Genomic DNA, 19,391 nt, shown 5'->3' with positions numbered 1-19,391 from the left:
TTCAGAATAAAGGCACTGCCATGTTTCTTCTATGTTCATGTTTCATTTCTTAAATAAAGAGTTTCATCTAGAAGTACGTCTCTCTCTGCTGCTATCTATTAATTATTTCCCTCTGCAAGTACTATTTGGTTCACACACGTTTTGACCAGAACCAATTGCACTGGGTCCACTGAAATTTAAACTACCGCTGCTTAAGTGAAAACATCTGAATAACAGACAGACAGGGATGCACAAGGAAACATGAATCAACCAATACAAATTGTCACAGCTGGATTTATACCAACAACTCATCTAACCTTAACTAGCACTAAAGCCAGAATTCCATTGTTTTTTAGCACTGTAAAATAAATAGCCACATGAGGAAGCTATTTTGGAACATGAGTATCTTGTGTCCATATTTATCCTGTGCACATGAACTGAGCTATACCATTGTAGCATTTTGCTTCAGCTCTCCATGTGTTGTTTTTGAAGAGAAAGCAGTTCTGCTGAAAACCTATGAGTACCTGAAATCAATGAACACTTCACATATGAAATATGGATTACGTAGATGATAGAAAAAAATTATGAAGGAGAAGCCCATGCATTGGATGGTCATCCCTATATTCAAATCTTGGATTCAAAAGATTGGTAGGAAATTCCATGGCAATATGTTCTTGTGTTTAGAATTCCTTTGATACACTACTTTATTCCAAGTTACCCCTCTCTTCAAACATACCAGGGAAGTCTACTATTAGAAAATGCCCACTCAAGTTATCGTATTTTTTAACCAGTGTAATTCTCCAAATGCAGTTGGGTAAATACACATCAAGAAACCCACTGAAGGTTTTGTTCCTCGTTACTTCTGAATACAAAACCAAGAACTTTTGTACCCAAGTTAAATGGAACTTGGGTTTCATTCCTGCTTTAGTCTTCTGGGTCAAAGACAAATCTGGATGCATTCTATTTCTCTGAGGCATCTAAATTAATTTAAATTTGTATCTTATTATTAAACCTATGATAACAACTGCAGCTGTAGAATCTTTTATACACAAAACAGAGATTGGTACACATCAATCCCAAACAAAACTCTTCCCTATAAATGTGGGTGCAGTGTGTGTAAATTAATGCTGACAAAGAGTGATCATTTCAATTTATGTATTTCATTGATGGAAACTCAGACCTGTTTCTTACAGCAAATGTTACAATATGCATACCTACAATTGAGAAGAGAGGAAAAGCTGTCAGAATTTTAAAAAAGAAAATGCAACATGTTTTTTTCTCATTTCACACTTCATCTTATTCTCTACATAGAGACTGGCTGAAACCTCAAATTATGAAAGGCTAGTATCATTTAGAATGAATTTATTAGGATCTCTTTTTAATATATTTTGCTTGTTAGAAATGTAAGTTTTTCTACAATACTACCAAATTCCTATATATTGGTTAATCAGTCTATAAATCAACATTCCCAAGTCAAATGGTAGCTTCCAGCTTTTTTCACTGATTGATTTTGTAACTCAAATGAAGCTCTGTCAAAGAGAACTGCACTGATTTAAATTCATATGTACACTACTAAAATTTGAAGTTGCACAAAGTACTCTTGAATTGTATTCTTTGTTTGCTGTTCCTTTTGGCATTCCTAGTCTCACTGAGGATTTCTGTTAAGACCTTAGTAAAGCTATTTACTCTCTCCATTTGCCATCTCCTTGTCTCTAAGAAAACAAAGATAAATGACATTTCCAGACTCTTACAGTGATTGGAATAATATTAAGGTAGACAAGATGAAAGCTGCATGCAAGCTGAAGAAATCCTGTCATTTTCCAAGCTGCATCAATGTTGCATCACTGTTAATTGAAACTAATTTAAATGTTTTCTTTCATTTTAAAGTGGTAATGCAAGAATAGCAGTACTGGAAAACTTAAACACGAAAACATGAAAGAAATTAAGGAAACCCAGTGTGAAAAACTACAGCATATTCTATTTTACTGAAGAGCATATTTACATCAGTTTTATAAAAATCTCCTTATTATATAGTGATTACTCAGAAGTACAGCTTTATATTACAGCACTGTGTTTTAAAGTTCATTGATAAACAACAGTTCATTGCTGCTAGACTTAAGTCAACAGCAAATAGATTTACCACTCCAATAATTTAAGAATTTATTTACCACGTTTTGCTACTCTTTAAGAAGGATACACAGTAGTACCTTTAAATAGATGGAGGCTTTTTGAGAAATAGTTGTTGTGATGCTACAAAAAATGATGTCATGTGGTGTGGCAGTCAGCCTTCACATGAAAACTGCTGCCATATTATTCTTGGTTTAACTCTAACAAAGTCATGTAATTCTCCTGTGTTTGCTGAGATATAATTTGGTTTTGGTATTGTAATGATCTTCCTTTGCAGATACCTGCTGCCTAATCCCGCTTTTGTCAAAACACAAAACTCTACTCTTCTTCCAAATAATTCAAATCACTATGGTATGGTACAAGAAGAAAAAAAAAAAAAAAAAAAAAAAAAAAAAGAAGAAGAAAAGAAAAGGGAAAAAAAAAAAAAAGAAAGGAAAACCAAGGAAAAGGAATCAGATGACCATGATTCCTGTATTTTTATCATTGTCAGAATGGTTTGAATTTTTGATATTTTGTTGCAAAGAGCAATCTGAGTATCCTAGCTGAAAGACCTATTTCTGTAATCCAGTGTGAATGCTAATTGTTGAGTAATGATTACAAAAACTATCTGGGAGACTGGGCAAAATCCATTAGTAAAAAACCTTAATTTCCATCAGGAGTAAACTTCGTCTCTTTGCACATTTCCCTTTCTAAATCCTGTGCACATACCAACCAGAAGAACTTGCATTTGAGCCTCAATATTCTAGGCAGCACCTATGATTTCAAGGACACTCATGAATTCCTCACTTACTTCAGACAACTTTGTAACACAAGAATTCTTATACTGTGACTGAAGTAGGATAATAAATGGAATGGTTGTAAAGGTTTGATACAAAAAAATGAACAACCTTCACTCTTACTGCTGAATCTGAAATGCCAAAATTGAATTCTCTTCTGCATGTGAAATAACAGCATTATGAGAGTTTGAATCCTAACAAAAGCTGTACGACTTCTGCTTCCAGCACTGCCTGTACGGCCATGCTCTTACCACAGATACTACACCAGTCCTCCTACCTGCAGCTCTTAGTCACTGTGCCTCGAACAGGCTCAGAGTTCTGATTATAGTTTACGCAGTCTTCATCAGATCAGCAGCTGAGCTGTCTAGCGTTGCTGATCATGCCCAAGTCAGCTATTAATCAGTGTGGGCATTCATTGGAAGCAGGTTATTCTGCTCCATCAGCCAACCTGCCTTGGCAGGAACCAGCTCAGGATTCGGTGTTGCATGGGGCTGCACAGGGGCACTGTATTACCAGTGAGTAGTAGCAAGTGGTATTTGGCCTCCCTACTGTGCACTCCACCTATGTGGGCTTCAGTGCAGCTCAGGGGCACATCCTAACGTGCTTTCTTTCTACACTCTGATGGCTTCACTCTGCTATTTAGGGAAGCTTGATTGCAGATACAGTCATTGATATTTAGAGCTCAGCTGCCAGAGTTGTATTCTTTTCCCTTCTTCCCATTTCATAAGCATAGTGATTTCAACATCATAAAAGCAAGAACTATAATGATCCTCAAAAGATAAAGCAAACAACTCCAATTATCTGTGAAATGATGCATTTTCTGCATGGAGTACGGAAATACTACGGAAAAAGACATTGCCTATGCATCTCCCTGGGGACTGTAAAGCTTCTCTTCCTGTATTTCCTTAACAATATTGAAATTATAATTTTGAAAGTCAAACTAGAAGTCCTTCCCTTTGTCAGCTAAAAAATGTATTTTAATATTTTGTCACTTTCACTGACCTTGCTTTTTCTACAGTAACAGTAGTAGTTTTATGCACTGTAAGCATTGTTAAAAAAATCAGATAAAGAAGCTGCTTCTAGTGCTGTTTTTTCAAAAATGAAATAAAAACCTTTTAAAGAATTAATTCTTTTAAATCACAAAACGTTAACAAATTATACATAAAAAATTTACAATGGCAACTTGGTGAAATTTAGGTTCAACCCAGAAAGGTCAGTTGCATAACTAGAGCTTTACAAAATTCAGGTACGTTTAGAGCTTGTAACTCTTCCTGCATACCTAATGCACCTTTTTTTTTGTTTGTTTGGTTTTTTTTTGTTTTCTTTCTTGGCAGAACAAAAAGAAAACCTTTTCCCAGTGACTCCACATTGATAAGGCAGTTTATAATCACTATGGCTTATGAGGAACTGCTATGTCAATGCACCCTACCATTGCAAATTGGCAATGTGTGTAGATGGTTTATCAAGGGCAGTTTCTTTCCTGGCCTTTTCAATGTTTCCGACCAAAACTCAAGCCTGGGATTTTGCATTTCCCCTGTATTTGTCTGTAATAAATAAGCATCCATCTTTCTGCTCCCCCATTCCTCTGTTCCCTGCCCTCTGCCCATCCCTTACTACATCCCTTAATACTTACTACTTCTCGAATTAGTACATTTAAGAAACTATGCTGAAGTACAGAAAGTGTGTAACTTACACTGCCAAAAAATTTAACTCTGTACCCCCTCCTTCCCTTTTTCAGTTTCAGAACAAGATTTTAGTATTTTCAAACTACCAAGGATTTTGGTTCAGGTCCCCAGGTCCTCCACAGGCAGTAGTAAGAAAGGGATCCCCTTTTTTGGAGACATTGATAATCAGTAAATTCAGATTAGCTTTCATGTGTTGCGTAGGGTTTTTGAAATTACATTTGGGGAAAATTTTGGATGCAAGTACCGAGACAGTAGTTCTGGGCGAGCTCTACAGCCTCAGAGCTGCACAGCAGGTGTCTGAACAGCTCCCAGTAATGAACCAGTGTTCTTAAGCATTCCTGTCTTCCTGCATAGCACAACTTTATTATTTCCTACAGATACACGCTTTCAGAATATTGAACTAACATGAAAAGATTATAGTGCAAATTTGTCAAAGAAGCTATGGAGTTGGAAGAGAAACTGACTGAAAACAGGCACAGCTCTAGTCTGCTGGGATAACATAAATTAACCTTCCAACTCTGAATGTATATTCTGAAATTAAATGCAATCTACAACAGTAATTTTTAAGATTTGAAGTCATATTTAGCTCTCACTTTAGGTTATATCATTAGAAGAAAACAAAATAAAATAGCAACAAACGAAATAATTTTAAAGCAATCCCAAGATAGTTTTGGTGGTCAAAACCATAGCACCTCTAACCATCCAAACCCCAGAGTGATAACTTCAAAATATTCTTTGTGAGGGACTGAGCTACTGTTTCCCACACCAAAACAGAAAGTGAGAAAATACTGAGATAAATGAATTGGAGTAAAATAGCTTCAGTTAGGAAGGTAAAGGAGGCTGGTAAAGGGCTCTAGCAAGTATATGCTCAGGTTCCTTTCTGTTTGAAGGGTAGAGAGAAGGAAAATTCAATAACCAAACAGATACGGAGCAAAATTGTCATGGTGCAAACAAGTGCATGCCAAACCAAGGAATTTAAACAGAGATTCTTGCCTATAGATCTTTGGTCTGTATTTCACTGGCTCAAAATTCACTTTTTGAATGTAACTTAGGTACTTCCAAAGCTGCATCTTACTGGAAGTCAGTTGGACTTTAGCTCATGAGCTATCTGAAAACCCATCTTTCATTTTATGACAGTCAATTTTCTCACAGATATAGACTTATTTAAGTCAAAATCGATTGAAAACAGTAAGAAAAGAAGTTCAGCAACCCTCTCCATACCCAAACGTTAAGTTTAACCTAAAATAATGATGGTATTTGTTCAGATGGCATTTAAAAACAACTTCCTAACTGTAGCACATGTACAGAAATGCACTATATAGGTAAATGGGAGATTATTTTTCCACAATTCCTTGTTTTTTTTCCCTGCTGTTTTCCCCATTTTGATATACTCCTTTGAAGTATTTGTGTTGTCAGACAGAATCAGGAAACAACATACAACAACTCCCCAAAGTTATGTTAAGACTTTCAGTCCAGCTCAAATTTAAACAAGCACCTTAAGGTTTTGAGTGTTACAGTTTTCATTACTTGTATCACTCAGAAGTTTCTGCAGAGGGCTCCAATTATATAGTCAGTATTTTCAAAGAGCAAGAAAAACCTTTTTGAAACAAGAAATGTAAAGAGTACTGATCAATAATGATTTCTGCAGTAATATGAAAAATAAACAATAGATTTCATCAAATTTCTCTTAATGATGGTTGCATGGCCTTTTAAAAACAAAGAAATGCCAGAAAATATGACCTTAGTGTTTCAACCTTCGGTTATTAAAATCAATTTTCCCCTTTGTAATGGGAAATAATTATTATCCTTATAGACACATAGAGGTACTTGTATGTTGTCATAGTGGGAAAAAAATAGAAAAGGAAAACAAAATCACGTAGAAATTCTAGCGTAGACTCAGGATGTGGATCCCATCACATTTGGAATTTTCTTAAGTACAGTATTTTTCTGCTTCTGGCTATTCCATTAATTAGTATTTTTATACTTTTTGGATTGAAGATGTAAAGTGAAATCACCAACTACAAGAGAGGAGGATCCAATTTAAAGAACTCATTCAGTTTTGCAATGCCTCCCACAACAGTGTCCTCCAATAGGCTAGCAGTACCATTGGCCTAGCACAGACTCAGAGACTGCTTCCTCCTGATTTCTGCACCACAAACATATTTTTAGATTTCTCCTGTCGTAAAGTCAGTCCTTATTTGACTTGACTTTGGACATATTTGAAAGTATCTACATATAGAGCTTATTTCAACCAAAAATAAACAGTGGTAAGTAAATACAACACAAGCTGGGGGCCTGAGTCAGCACTACATTGTTCCACTGGGATAAGTGTAGTGCAAAACAAGACTAGTGCAGGGCTGAGGGACGGGTCTTTATCACTGTTATAATTCTCTCCCATTTCCCTGACAAACTACACTGCTTTAACAAGAGGCCCCACTTGCTTTCCAGAACGCCTTCTTTCACTCGATTTAATACTAATAATCTCTCCTTTTCTGCACAGTGCAGACAATCTTGCAGAAAATCTTGGACATTTTACACCTGCTGTTGAAATATCTTTCAACCCCAAGGGCTGAAATATCAGACAACCCCAAGATTTGTCTGTAGACACATCCCACCCATTTCACAATTGGAAAAAGTTGAAAGAAAATTTTAATTTTCCAAGGTCATACAACGTGTCAGTGGCACAGGCAAATTTCTCAGTTTCCAGTTCTTTGCTCTGACCAGAAACTTTCCTGCTCTTTTTGGTACAATTAAAACCCTGGAAACTATTCTTCTCCCAACAGCCACAGCACAGGGAGCCACAGCATAGCTTTATTTACCCTGCCTCCATAATAAAATTTAATTTCTAATCTCAAAGAACTCTCTCATGGAGTAAAAAGAGTAATTTGTTCTCCAGGTTAAATTTATTCCTGGTTTCTCTGATGAGCCAGGACTCTCGCAATTACTGTGACAGATGGAGTGATGATTTTTATGATGTGGAAATTTGTCTACAGGAATGAAACTGAAATGTCCAAACCCATTTCTCACAGTGGTCTTTAGACAGTTGTCAGGTAATAATTGTCACTGTGGACTAAGTTTGAATAAGTGAATGGCTCCAGTAGCTTGTTACTGCAGCACTCCTTAGCAGAGTGACACTTTCTGATAAATTTTTGTTATTTATTCTGAATATACTTGAACCAGACAGGGAACCAATCTATGGGTTTAAATTTCTCCCAACTCTAAGAAGAATTTGAACGTGGTGTTTGGAGGTTTAGTACTCTGTCACTTTGGAATGACTGTTTCAAGGTGATTTTCAGAGAGCAGAATGAGAGGTTTGAGAGGTCGCTTACATATACTGAAAACAATAACATATCTCACAGAAATGACCACTTCAAACAAGAAAGTTGTTGTGTGAACTTGGTTAGGAACTGACTGGATTTTCATGGGCTAGTCCAAAGCATCACTCCTGCCTTGTATTCAGGCAGTAAGTGCTGTAGCCAGTGTTAGTAGTGAATAGCAGCCTCTGAGGCAGACATCAGGCACAACTTCCATTTGGAGGGTCATGGTCCACCACAAGCTCCCCGTGCCTGGTGACTGAATGTCCTGGCCAAAATCATTTGGCACAAACCCATTAAAAATAGCCTGATACTTGTCTAGTCTCCTGATTCCAGGCTTCACCATTAATCCAGAAACACCACATAGAGACCGACTTTTGATACTTTGGGAACATTTTCTGCAACTTGCTTAGAGACTGAGACTCAGAACTTGCTGATGGGCATTGAAAAGTAAGGAGACATCTTTCCTTTGTTCACAGATGTCTCTCTGTAGCTCTGCTTGTAATCAGAACAGCAGGAAAATTTTAATACTAGTGATTTAAAGACTGAGAACTATTTTTTTCTTCTGTGAAGACATATTAAAGAAAATACTGCTACCTAACCAAACTGAATTAATATTTCTGTCCATTTTATGAGACAAGAATATACAGTTTAATTTTCATGGGTTCAGACTGTGAACAAAAGGAGATCTGTAGCACAAGAAAGCACATTATCTCTGAAAATCAAACCATATTAAAAAATACGAAACATTTCCCAAATGACAGAGCAGAACAAATACCTTAATTTTTCTCTTTTTAAAATTTTATTCTAGTCTGCTTAACGTTAGCAGTTATTGTTCTTAATATAACTGAGAAGATTATTTTACTGACAAAGCAAAGCAAATAGAATTAAGTGACTTGCTCAACTGAAGGAAATTAGCCAGCAGCACAACTGCAAATAAAACCCAGCAGCTCTGACCTGAAGCACTGCATATTAACCTGAAAGACTTCTGCAACTTTACATAATTAAACACTTGAACCGCAGAGGTTCTAAGCCATTACAGGTTAAGATTCTCCTGCAAGCATCTCTCTGAGTTTTTGAAAGTTGCATCTTCCTAGCAATTTTAATTAATAGCATCCAAAATAGAGGACTCCTCATTAAAAAAAATGAAAGCACACAAGTGAGTTTATAGGAATGTTTGTGCTTATTAGGGTCAGAGATTCCTGCACGCAAAATAGCATGAGAGCTGAGATTGAAAGGCAGAATCATTTTTCTTTCATTAACCCTAACAGTTATATGACTGGATCATGTACTTGAAGAGAACACTTTAGTCAGGATTAAACAGAAATTATAGGACACTGTTCCAGTTGAGACTTTCTAATTTGATAATTGAAAGTGATAAGGAAAATGCACAATTAACTTCTATAATTTCCGAAAGATCTCCTTAAATAATTTAAAGGCCTCAGGAGGCTGATTCACAAGCAGGGACAATCTGTGTTGAACACTGCATTTAAGCTGTAGACAGTTATTCAACACAGTTTATGCTGATTGTGTTTTCGCCTTATAACTATAAAATACTGCAGACCTGAAGGTGTTTTCAGAAGCAGCACAACCTTGTCAAGTATAACATCTACACAGTTGTATGCACCTGGGCTGCTTCCTGCCACCTACTGTGATGTGTGCTTCTGCCAGTGAGTCAAGGTCTCCAGGCTTATTTTTAGAGAGGTCTAGGAATTAAAGAAGTACTTGAATTGATAAAGATATTGCTCAGGGAGTGCAGGCTACAGCACTCACATAGCTGATGGAAATCAATGACAATGACATGTTTCAGTTCCCATCCCTTAGGAACATCAGCACCCAAGCCAACCCTTGTGATGACCAGTTTAATCCCAAATTGCTTAGGGGTTGCTGTGTGCTCTGTGCCTCCAAATGCCTAAGTCTGTGTGTAAGTATGATTAAAAATCACTTCTCAAAACAAAACCTCACAGTATTCACTTTTTAAAATGCCATTTTATGATTTTAGGGAGCTACTTCACTAAGAATTATTTTAACCAGGTATCTTATATTTTCAGAAGATGAGGGGATTTTTTTGACGATAAGGTTACTCTCTTTTGACATTGAATAAGCTCAACCTGAGCCATAAAAATTGCCTTTTTTTTTTTATGTTCAAAAATCCACTGAAAGAATTGTGTACTTGTTCCCCCCACTGTCTTTAAACAATGTTTTTTAGTAGTAGTACTTCATTACATATATGCTTGCTGTCTGTTGTTGGATTGTGTAAAATGCAGATCCGTCCAGAAGCTGATCTGAAGGTGTTAAAATAAGAAGCACAAATCTGCTTCAATTCCTTTTTTAAATATTTGAGTATTTACATCCATTTGACCCAAGCAGACTATTTTCCCATTTTGTAATTAATATTTGAAATTTCTAAAAAAAAAAAAAAAAGAGGCAAACAGAGAAAACTTAACAGTAGAAGTTAGTTTTTAGAAATTATTTTTAAATTCAAGAAAGGTGGTTGTATTGATATGGGCCAGATTGACAACTCAATTTCATAGTATTATTGCTATTTTACTATTTGTTTGATAGGTCCCATTTTCAGGTTGCCAGGCATTTCAAGAAACACAAAATACGGCGAGATGTGTTTTGGGAGATGTAATTCCCATATTAAACACATGGGATTGAACAGGGGACAATGAGTACTCCTGTACAGTGTGAATTTCAATAAAGGAGACAAGAGCCTCCCTGGAAGGCAGCCACACACAACTACAGTTATATGCATCACTTTGACAATAAGCTCACTCCCAGCAGGTTACCAGGAAGGAAAAGGCTGTGCAGATATTAATAATGAGAGACTGACTTCCTGAGAGACTCACCATTCACACCTTTGACTGCAGCTACCTTAACTTCCTCCCAGGGCCTGTGAAAAGTGATCAGCATCTCCTCAGTGGCCTTCATGGCCTGTGGAGGGTTCCCAGGGATCCCTAAAACTACGTGGGGGGACCACAGGCAGCAGTGCTTAGGGCAGACACAGACCAGGCTGGTTGCAGAGACCACAGGACCACAGGAGTGTGGTGACCTTTCTGTGCTGACAGGGAGGCTGTGGGGACTCAGCCACCCACTGGGAACAGCATTAGACATCAGGATTTTGGATGTTGCAGTCTCCTTACCCATATGGCTGCATTCATTTCAGCACACTTTCATTCCTGTGGCTCTTAACAGTTACACAATGTTCAGCTTCCCTCGAATACCAATGCAAATGGCATGCTGTTCTCTTCAAGACTCTGCTCTAGAGCCTCATGCCAATGTTATCTTTTCTCCCTAATCCCCATCTCAAAGAAAGTAGAGGTGGCTCTAAACACTGCTCTCATTAATCTCATTCATCAAATATCTTGAAGTGAAATGCAACCGTTAGTTCCTTCCCTACATGCACTCAAAAAAAAAAAAAAAGGCAATCATGAGGTTCAAAACTTATTAAAAAAGCAAATACTGATAGAGTAAAAACAAAAAATAAAAAAAGCCAACAATTTCAGGGCAGTTCTTAACCAAAAAGTATACTGGCAACTAGAGGGCCAGAAAGATTTCAGTGAAAACAAGGAAGTGATTTCTGGGAAAAACCAAAACATTTTTCAAGTGTGTCTTTGTAGAGGTGAATGCAACGAAGTTCTCAGTGCAAAGCCTGGGAACTTTTTGTGCTACATAGTGTTGAAATAAAGTCTCATCTTTGTAGAAAGAGGGTTATATCCATGAGCTATGATTTCCTTTCACTGCCAATAATCTTCTATTTGTAGACATAATAGTCAATAATGACAGGGCCCAGAACATGAATACTCCGGATCCATTCCCACATGGTGCTCTCAAAGGAAAACTTACTACTCCAAAATTCTCTCTCTACTCACGCCTTCAATGGTACAGATTTTCAGCTGTCACACATTGACATAGCCCTCTTAATATCAATTCATATGAACCGATTACTCAATCAAAAAACTAATTACACTTATCCTAAAATGGAAGCACATTTTTCTAGACCTCCAAATCTCCCAGGAGTTGACAGGCCACCATAAAAGCAAGGGTTATAAACTTGAATTTTTTATAGACAAATAAAGCTTTGCCCTATGAATTCTCTGCCTATTAAGTTAATGAGCCTTGACAAAACAATCATCTGAGGAGCAGCTGACAAATTATCTGTAGCAGCAATTTGAAAGGCGTTGGCCAGCTTACAAACATTTCAGTTGGGAGAATACGGCATCATGTTCCTCTTCCTCTGGAAGAGTCATTTGTCATACTGAATTTCTTGTGGATCAACAGCAGATTCCCAATATTGGAGTACTGAGATACAACAATAACTGTAATTACTAAAACAAGTAAATAATTCCTGCCGTTTCCTCCCCAAACGTGAGGCCCACATATGCTGATGCAGAATTCTTTCTAGGAAGTCTGCATGAAGAAAGCGAGATACATTTTTACTTCTGACTGGAGCTCATTGAAGTCTTTAATGTGGAGGAAAAGAGCTTTCAGAAATTCAGGTGAGAAGGGGGACTTTGGTCAGTATTTGGAAGATTTTTTATTTTTTTTCAGTATAACTTCCTACAGAGATGGTGGTATCACAATTGTGGATTTAAACCAGGTTTTTATTACTGAATTAATTTTTCAGAAATTTCAACACAATTCAGCCCTGAAACACATTGCCTTTGGGAAATTGCCTTTAGGGCTGTGTACATTAAATAATCTTGCAAGAACAGCCACTTGCATTAGGAAAAAAATGAGATTAGTACTTTTCTAAAATCTGTTCTCCAACTGTGAATACTGAGTCCATTTGGAAATTGAATCATGATCCGTTGTAAAGCTGTCACTTCCCTCACCAAAGACATTTGCTGAAATATTATTTCAAATGTCTTCCTCCACACTCAACTATTCAGAGTCCTGTGGAAAAGATGACAGTACTGAGAACATGGAAAACTGTCATATTTTCCATCTGAATGTTATTTCACAGTGTGAAGGAAGTACAAATTATAGTAATCAGTTGCCTCTGCAACAGCATGTAGCAGAGTATAGCACAGAGCATTTAACCATGAGTTGTGTCTTTTCTCATATTTTATGTTCTTTTTGCAGTTTTTATTGGACTGTTGATTTAAAAAAACCTATTAAATATACAGGGACCATAGCTCAATATTACATCAAAGTAGAATGAAGATAAATGAAAACTTGTTCTTAAAAAGAATTGTTAACTTACACTCAGCAGAATAATACCCAGCTTTCCAAGTCCTGATGTCAGGCCATCAAATATCTGATGACCAAGTATTCAATCAATCAATCAATCATAAAGCAAAAGAACGTACAGAATTACACATTCAGGTGCCAAGATGGCCCAGTTTTATGAGCCCTCCAGAGCTCTACTGGTTATTGACTTCTCAGTATGTGGTTGCAGAAAGCAGCCATACCATAATCTTTTCCCTCTCTCCATCGTAGTCATGTCTACAGAGATCAACCATTTAGCAATGAATTACTTCTCTTTGTGGTTAGTAAAGAACTCAACTCCATGCCCCCAACATCCTCTAGAACCCACTCACTCCACTTTCTAGTTCAAGCTGGAACCTTTCTTTCTAAGGGGACCATTAGAGGAGTCTTTCTATAATGAAATCTTCCATTGTCTTGTTCTGAAACCTCAGAAGTTCTGCCATACACAAATAAATTACTCATATTTATACTTCACCTAAAGAACCAGAGGAATTTTACTACCTCTCCTCACTTACGCAATTTAAGGCAACATTAGCAGAGAAATTAAAATATTGTGGGTAGCTCTGTTAGTGCATGCCATCCTTGTGCAGATATTTACACCTTTATAAAACACTGTGCTGATCAATGTGTTTCACTTAAACTTGCACTGGCCTGCACACCTTGACTAATCACTTTGACCATTTTGATTAAGCATCTTTTTACAAATTCTAAAAAGTACACAGTTTTCATTCTAATAAACCGACATCTTCTGCATGGCTTTGTCACATCTACAACATTCTTTGCTAGTATCTGTCTCCTTGCTTTTTTAATGGAGCTTTCTATTTCATAGCATTGCGATGCCTTCCACAGCTGTCTTCCTAATCCCTGAGGTTTCTTTCCTGTTAGTGTATCTTATATTAATGTACCATTTTGCTTTTCACTTACAGACTTCTGCTCTTCCCACATTATTCTTTGTTTTGAAAAATGTTTTCTGTAGAAAATGTCTATGATCAAAGCTCCAAACAGAATTATTTTCTTCTATTCTATATAAAAGATGATAGAATGTAAAAGATGATAGAATTTTTCTAACAAAGGAAGCACTTTAGAAAAATTGTGCCTAACTCTTTCTCTATCTCCCAAATATTGTTTGCAAATGGTTTACTACTATCTTGTAGTCTGTAGAAGAATAGTTGGATGATACTAGCATACAGTTTTGCATAGTCTGCTTTACTTCATTAAATATTTATCAGGAGGCAAACACTGAAAATGTTTTACAGAAGGATCTTCCATTATTTCAGTTATGGAAATGCTCATCATTTTAGGCTTTCTTAACCATCCTGTCAGAGCACAGCTAGCTTAGAGAATGCTAAATTTTAAATGCATTCTTAACCATGATTTGGTAAGAGAGATGATTATTTTTTGCTCTATTTCTTCTGAATGGCTTAGGCAGCTGTCCTATAAACCTAAAGATGCTCAGTGAACTAAGTATGCACAACAAAGGAAAAAAGTGATGGAATCAAACCAAATTACTACAGCTTTCAGTGAAGTCTTGCTCACTTTCCATACTTAAAGAGAAACAAACACTTAATTCAGTTGCAAAATGTGATACATAATATGTAACCTATTTAAGAGCACCATTCCAATGGATCAAAACATTGCCTGCGTTCCTCACTGGATTTTGGATGACCAAAATCATATACCAAGGTAGCATGTATCTTCCAGTGGTGCAGATGTGAAAGCATGGTTAAAAATAAGCACAAGCTGTAGAAAAAAGAAGATCTATGGTGAAGATGCAAACTATGAGATAAATCCAGTGATGTTCATGCACTCTAACAAAGGAGGTGAGGAAGAAGCGCATGCAGTACCTGGTGATCTCAGAGTCAGGGAGCAGGCCTACGTGGTAGTGGGGGTAGGGAGCTGAAAGAAGGAAGCTTTTGTCACACTCGACAGGGGAATAGTGCCTAGGAGAAGGTGGTTTATCACACAGTTTGTTCACAGTGCTGTAAACAGGTTCAGGAGGCCTGGTGATACAGAGACAAGAGTAAAAGGTCAGGTGCATTATTAGTTGCTGAGAATACAGAGAAAACAGCAATCATTTTAAAAGCATGCATAGCAAATCTGTCAAGACCTTTTCAGTGAGGTTTTTCCAATAAGTAAAGTGTGCTGTTAAAGGAATTGTTAGCCTTTGATAACAGTAGTATGGCATTCAAGTAGCTGCATATAAAGATATACACAATAAAAGTGGACTTATAAAACTGCCCTATGGGAAATGTGGCACTGAAAGGGAATATCTTATCTCTGAAGTTAAGAAAGTGAGGAATTTTCCCCATAGTCTTTTTTTTTTTTTTTTTTTTTTTTAATCTAACATCTACACGGCTTTCTGTGATCTTGAGTTCAGCACAGAAGAAAATATGTTTGTTACCTGAAAAAGAAGTATTTTATTAATTTATAATATAGATGAAGTACATATTACTCATTAATACAACATAATCCCGTCACAGTGAGTTGGGACTTTGCAAGTAGAGCTGCTGTCAAGTTGACCCATATCCTAGAATAACACTGATGGTAACAAACTGTGTGAGCAATTCATCTCATTGGCAGGCAATTCGCTGCGTTTCAAGAGCTCTTTGCACTCTTTCCAGATTCAGCCTTCAAAATCTGATTATGCAGACCACATCTGAAACAGTTCACCTCATTGCCAAGGCTACTGCAATCACACTTGCAGCGCTGCTCCAAGGAGCAAACAGCAGCCTGTGAAGTCAGATACAAAGAGTAAGATCTTAAAACTACAATATCTCTCCTGCTGCCTAGAGCCACCTGCCCGGGGGAGGCAATACTTACCGGAGCCCTCCCAGGAGCCGTCTGGGAGAGGGGAGAAGGGAATGCAGCCTGTAGCACCAACCAGCCGGGATCCGCGGAGACCAACAGCGAGCAAAACAAACCCACACCGCACACTCAGTACATCTCCCACCTTTAACTTCACTGCCCTGGCCCCAGGACATACCTTGGGGCCCACTGGCACTGTGAAACTGGACTCATTGTTTCCTGACAGTTCTGCTCTAAAGAGTGCCAAGGGTCAATTGCTATCGTAACCACGCTTCTGCCAGAAGATCCAGGGTATGCCACTGCCTTTCATCACTGTCACACAATATTAGCTAGATGGAAATATTACTGCAGAAGCCTGAAAATATCAAGAGGCCGAGAAGTTAATGAACTTTTTTTGTTCTTCTGGCTGCACCATGCCTCACATGGGTGTGGGTTTTGCTGTGCCTTTCACAGATACCAGAATTTATTACAGTCGTGGATGTGCTGGCAGATTCAAAGAACCAATTTCCTTTGTTAGCCTCTGGGTTTGTCCTTTGGGGGAAAAGGAGTAGCTGCTTTACTTAAAAATTGGTCTCACTCAATGCTAATAACTTTATTCATAGCAATCTGCCACATGATTTGAGAACTCTCTGTGCCTGAATTTCCCAGGGAAAACTACAGCTAAAAAATGGGCAATTTAAGATTACCAAATAGCAAAATAGCAAAGCTGTCACTCATTTGGTTATAAAGCATTGTGTCAAGTCCTTAGTAAAATCCCTTTAAAAATATTTAAGGCAGCAATCATTTTCTATCACTATATTTCACTTGTTTCAGAGGGCTGGATTTAATAATTTATTTACTAAATCAATTGTTGCTTTCAATAAAAAATGCCAATAAAAACTATTCTATTTCACTTTTGTCCAATACTGCCTTTTATTCCCTTAGAAACCACTTCTGCTTTTAGGCAATATATGAAAGAACAAGTATAGATATCAAATATAAATGATACCTACTAAGAAAATTGAAGAAATATTGCCTCAGTGCAGGAAGATGAATGAAAACTATAGATTCCTCCGTGGCTTAAACCACTAACCAGTCCATAAAAAAATGCTAGTGTCCTATATTCAAGTTAATTGTCTTCTCTGAGTTGTAGACAACATCAGAGTGTTGCTACCCCTTGGATATATTGTGAATGCTCAAACTACAGTGAGTCATCAGTCAGTGACCATCCAACCTCATGCTGAGACACAAATCATGCCACAGAGATGAGTAGATATGAGGAATTTCTTTGTTAATTGACAGTTACAAGCTGCATCCAAAAGCAAAATGAAGTTAAACATTCAACATCTAGATATTGACACCAAATTAGTTCTTCAAGTATAAACAGAGAGTCCTAACAAATTGTCTTAGGAAGCCCAGCAAATTTTAAAACATTTAGCAAATATCAAGATGTTTTAGAACATTTTTGAAACATTTTTCACTCCATTCAATCTTCCTGGGTGGTAAGATAACAGGAAAGTGGAACAAGTCTGAGTATAAAGTCCTGTACTCACTGATACTATACAAGTGATATTGTGACCTAGTTAACATCATACCCTCTGTATTTCAGCAGCAGAGAAAGGCCTTAAGGTTAAGAAAGGGAACTTTTACTTATTATTATTTTAAAACCTGGACTCTTTGGTTAGAAGAGGATTTAGGATATCAGCTAATTCCAGTTATGAGTGCACTTCATGTAAGCCTATGAAATGGTCTGAGATCACCACAGCCATTTATTTCCCATCAGATGTCACTTCCTTCAAGGTCACTGAGAGCATGGACTGCACTGGTCCTTGAGATGCCTCTATCCTATTCAGATGCATAGGCTAACAACTGCCAGCTGCATAGTTGGGCTCTGACTGCATGTTTTATTGGCATAGAAAAGTAAGATTTTGGAAAAAAAAAAAAGCAGTACCTAACATCCAGTGTCCATGATAAGCATAATCTTATCTTCTCTCTCAATTTGGTGGAGTAAATATGGATTAAGTAGTGTAAAAATATCTGAAAGTTGGGATAAAGAAAATAAAGCATAGGAATGATTAAAATGATATGGGGCAGATCACTGTCCTGATCATGCAAACTGTGTTCCGTGTAGGCCATTAATCACAAAAAGTAATTTGAGATACTTGCTGCAACAGCCTGTCGTCAAATATCCTCCTCATTCTTCATCTTCTCTAAGGCAAACTAGTACTTAACTACAATAGTAGCCACCTACTGGGAGAAAACAATACTCTTTTTTAAAAAAGAAGATTATGAAGACCACCCAGCTTTATTAAATAATTGTTCTAATGCAGCATTTTTTTGTGTCATTTATATTTCTCCTCACTGGAAGAAGAAAGAACTTTTTTCCAAAGGGACCAGCCCACCTGAAAAATCCTGTCTCGCACATCTTCTCCAGTGCTATGACAGAGACAGATTGTCCTCTCTCAAAGCATGGGATAATGAGAATGCTATTTAGAAAGAGCTTGTAATGTGCCATTATAAGAAAAATACAGCCAAGGTCACCTCATCTTTTCTTGCAATAATAATTAAGAGCCAGACTGAACATAAACATTGAGGCCTTACTTTATGATGCACTAATTCTTCAAATTAATTTAAAAACATGCAGCAAGCCATTTAGCATGCTTTAAGAAAAGTGTAAAGGCTAGATATTATTAGTATTTAAGGACTAATTCACTGCAGTTTATGTGCAATTATATCTCTTTCAGATACAGCAGGTATAGCTTCAGATGTTTAATTTAAAAATAAATGCTAAGCAGTTTTGAACTATTTTTGAGGAAGAACAAAGAACCGTATTATGGAATTTCTTTTGTCTGTTATCTTCCTTTTTGTTAATACCTATGCATAAAAAAATCCCCTTAAAATGCCAAATGTGTGAATATTACTGTGCACATCTTCGGTAACTGCAATATCTCTTTTAAAGAGTAATTATGTAATGTGGATCTACTCTGAAAAATAATTTTGACTGTAACTTCTTAGTCACATATGCTTCCCTTCTGCCTTTAAACTGTTTATTTAGTGACAAACAGGCATCACAGTTCTCTGTCTTTATCAGTGAGCTAAAAACAAAGCTTTGTGACAAATAAGAGTAGCAACTGCTAGGTCTGGATGGACAGTAACAACTACATTAGTCTGAGAATAAAGCACACAACAGTAAAGGGAGGACAACAAAAAATAAAAGTAGTAAAGGTAAGTAGAAGCATAGGGGCTTGAACACGCCTCAGTAGACAGTTCAACTCACAGGACAGAGAATCACAGAGAATCAAGTCACTTAGCACCAAAGGTAAGCTTTTAAATGGTAACATGAACAGCAGAGTCACTCTTCCAGCAAGAAAAATAAAAAAATAAAAAACTGAGAGCTGAACTTGTTATTCAGTACAGACACAACAGCAGTGAGGCACAATTCTCTCAGAAAGATAGAACTAATTGGTGGAAAAGATAACAGTAACAGTGGGAGGTAGAAAACTGACCTAACG

General features: G+C 37.1%; 1 protein-coding gene across 6 annotated transcripts in view; it reads right to left on the bottom strand.

Annotated features, from left to right (window-relative positions):
• DLG2 (discs large MAGUK scaffold protein 2) overlaps window positions 1-19,391 on the bottom strand; it is a 986,088-nt gene that overhangs the window by 231,056 nt on the left and 735,641 nt on the right. For 5 of the 6 annotated variants that reach the window (XM_066341286.1, XM_066341281.1, XM_066341287.1 and 2 more), the window contains one exon: window positions 14,940-15,095. The exons of the other annotated variant lie outside the window; for it this stretch is intronic. In XM_066341286.1, the coding sequence (XP_066197383.1) occupies window positions 14,940-15,095 (156 nt within the window). The remainder of the gene's footprint in view (window positions 1-14,939; window positions 15,096-19,391) is intronic. 6 annotated transcript variants of the gene reach the window in all.

Source organism: Sylvia atricapilla, chromosome 2 (genome assembly GCF_009819655.1).
Source record: "Sylvia atricapilla isolate bSylAtr1 chromosome 2, bSylAtr1.pri, whole genome shotgun sequence".
In the NCBI taxonomy this organism is placed as follows: domain Eukaryota; kingdom Metazoa; phylum Chordata; class Aves; order Passeriformes; family Sylviidae; genus Sylvia; species Sylvia atricapilla.
This window is presented reverse-complemented; position numbering and strand designations above follow the sequence as displayed.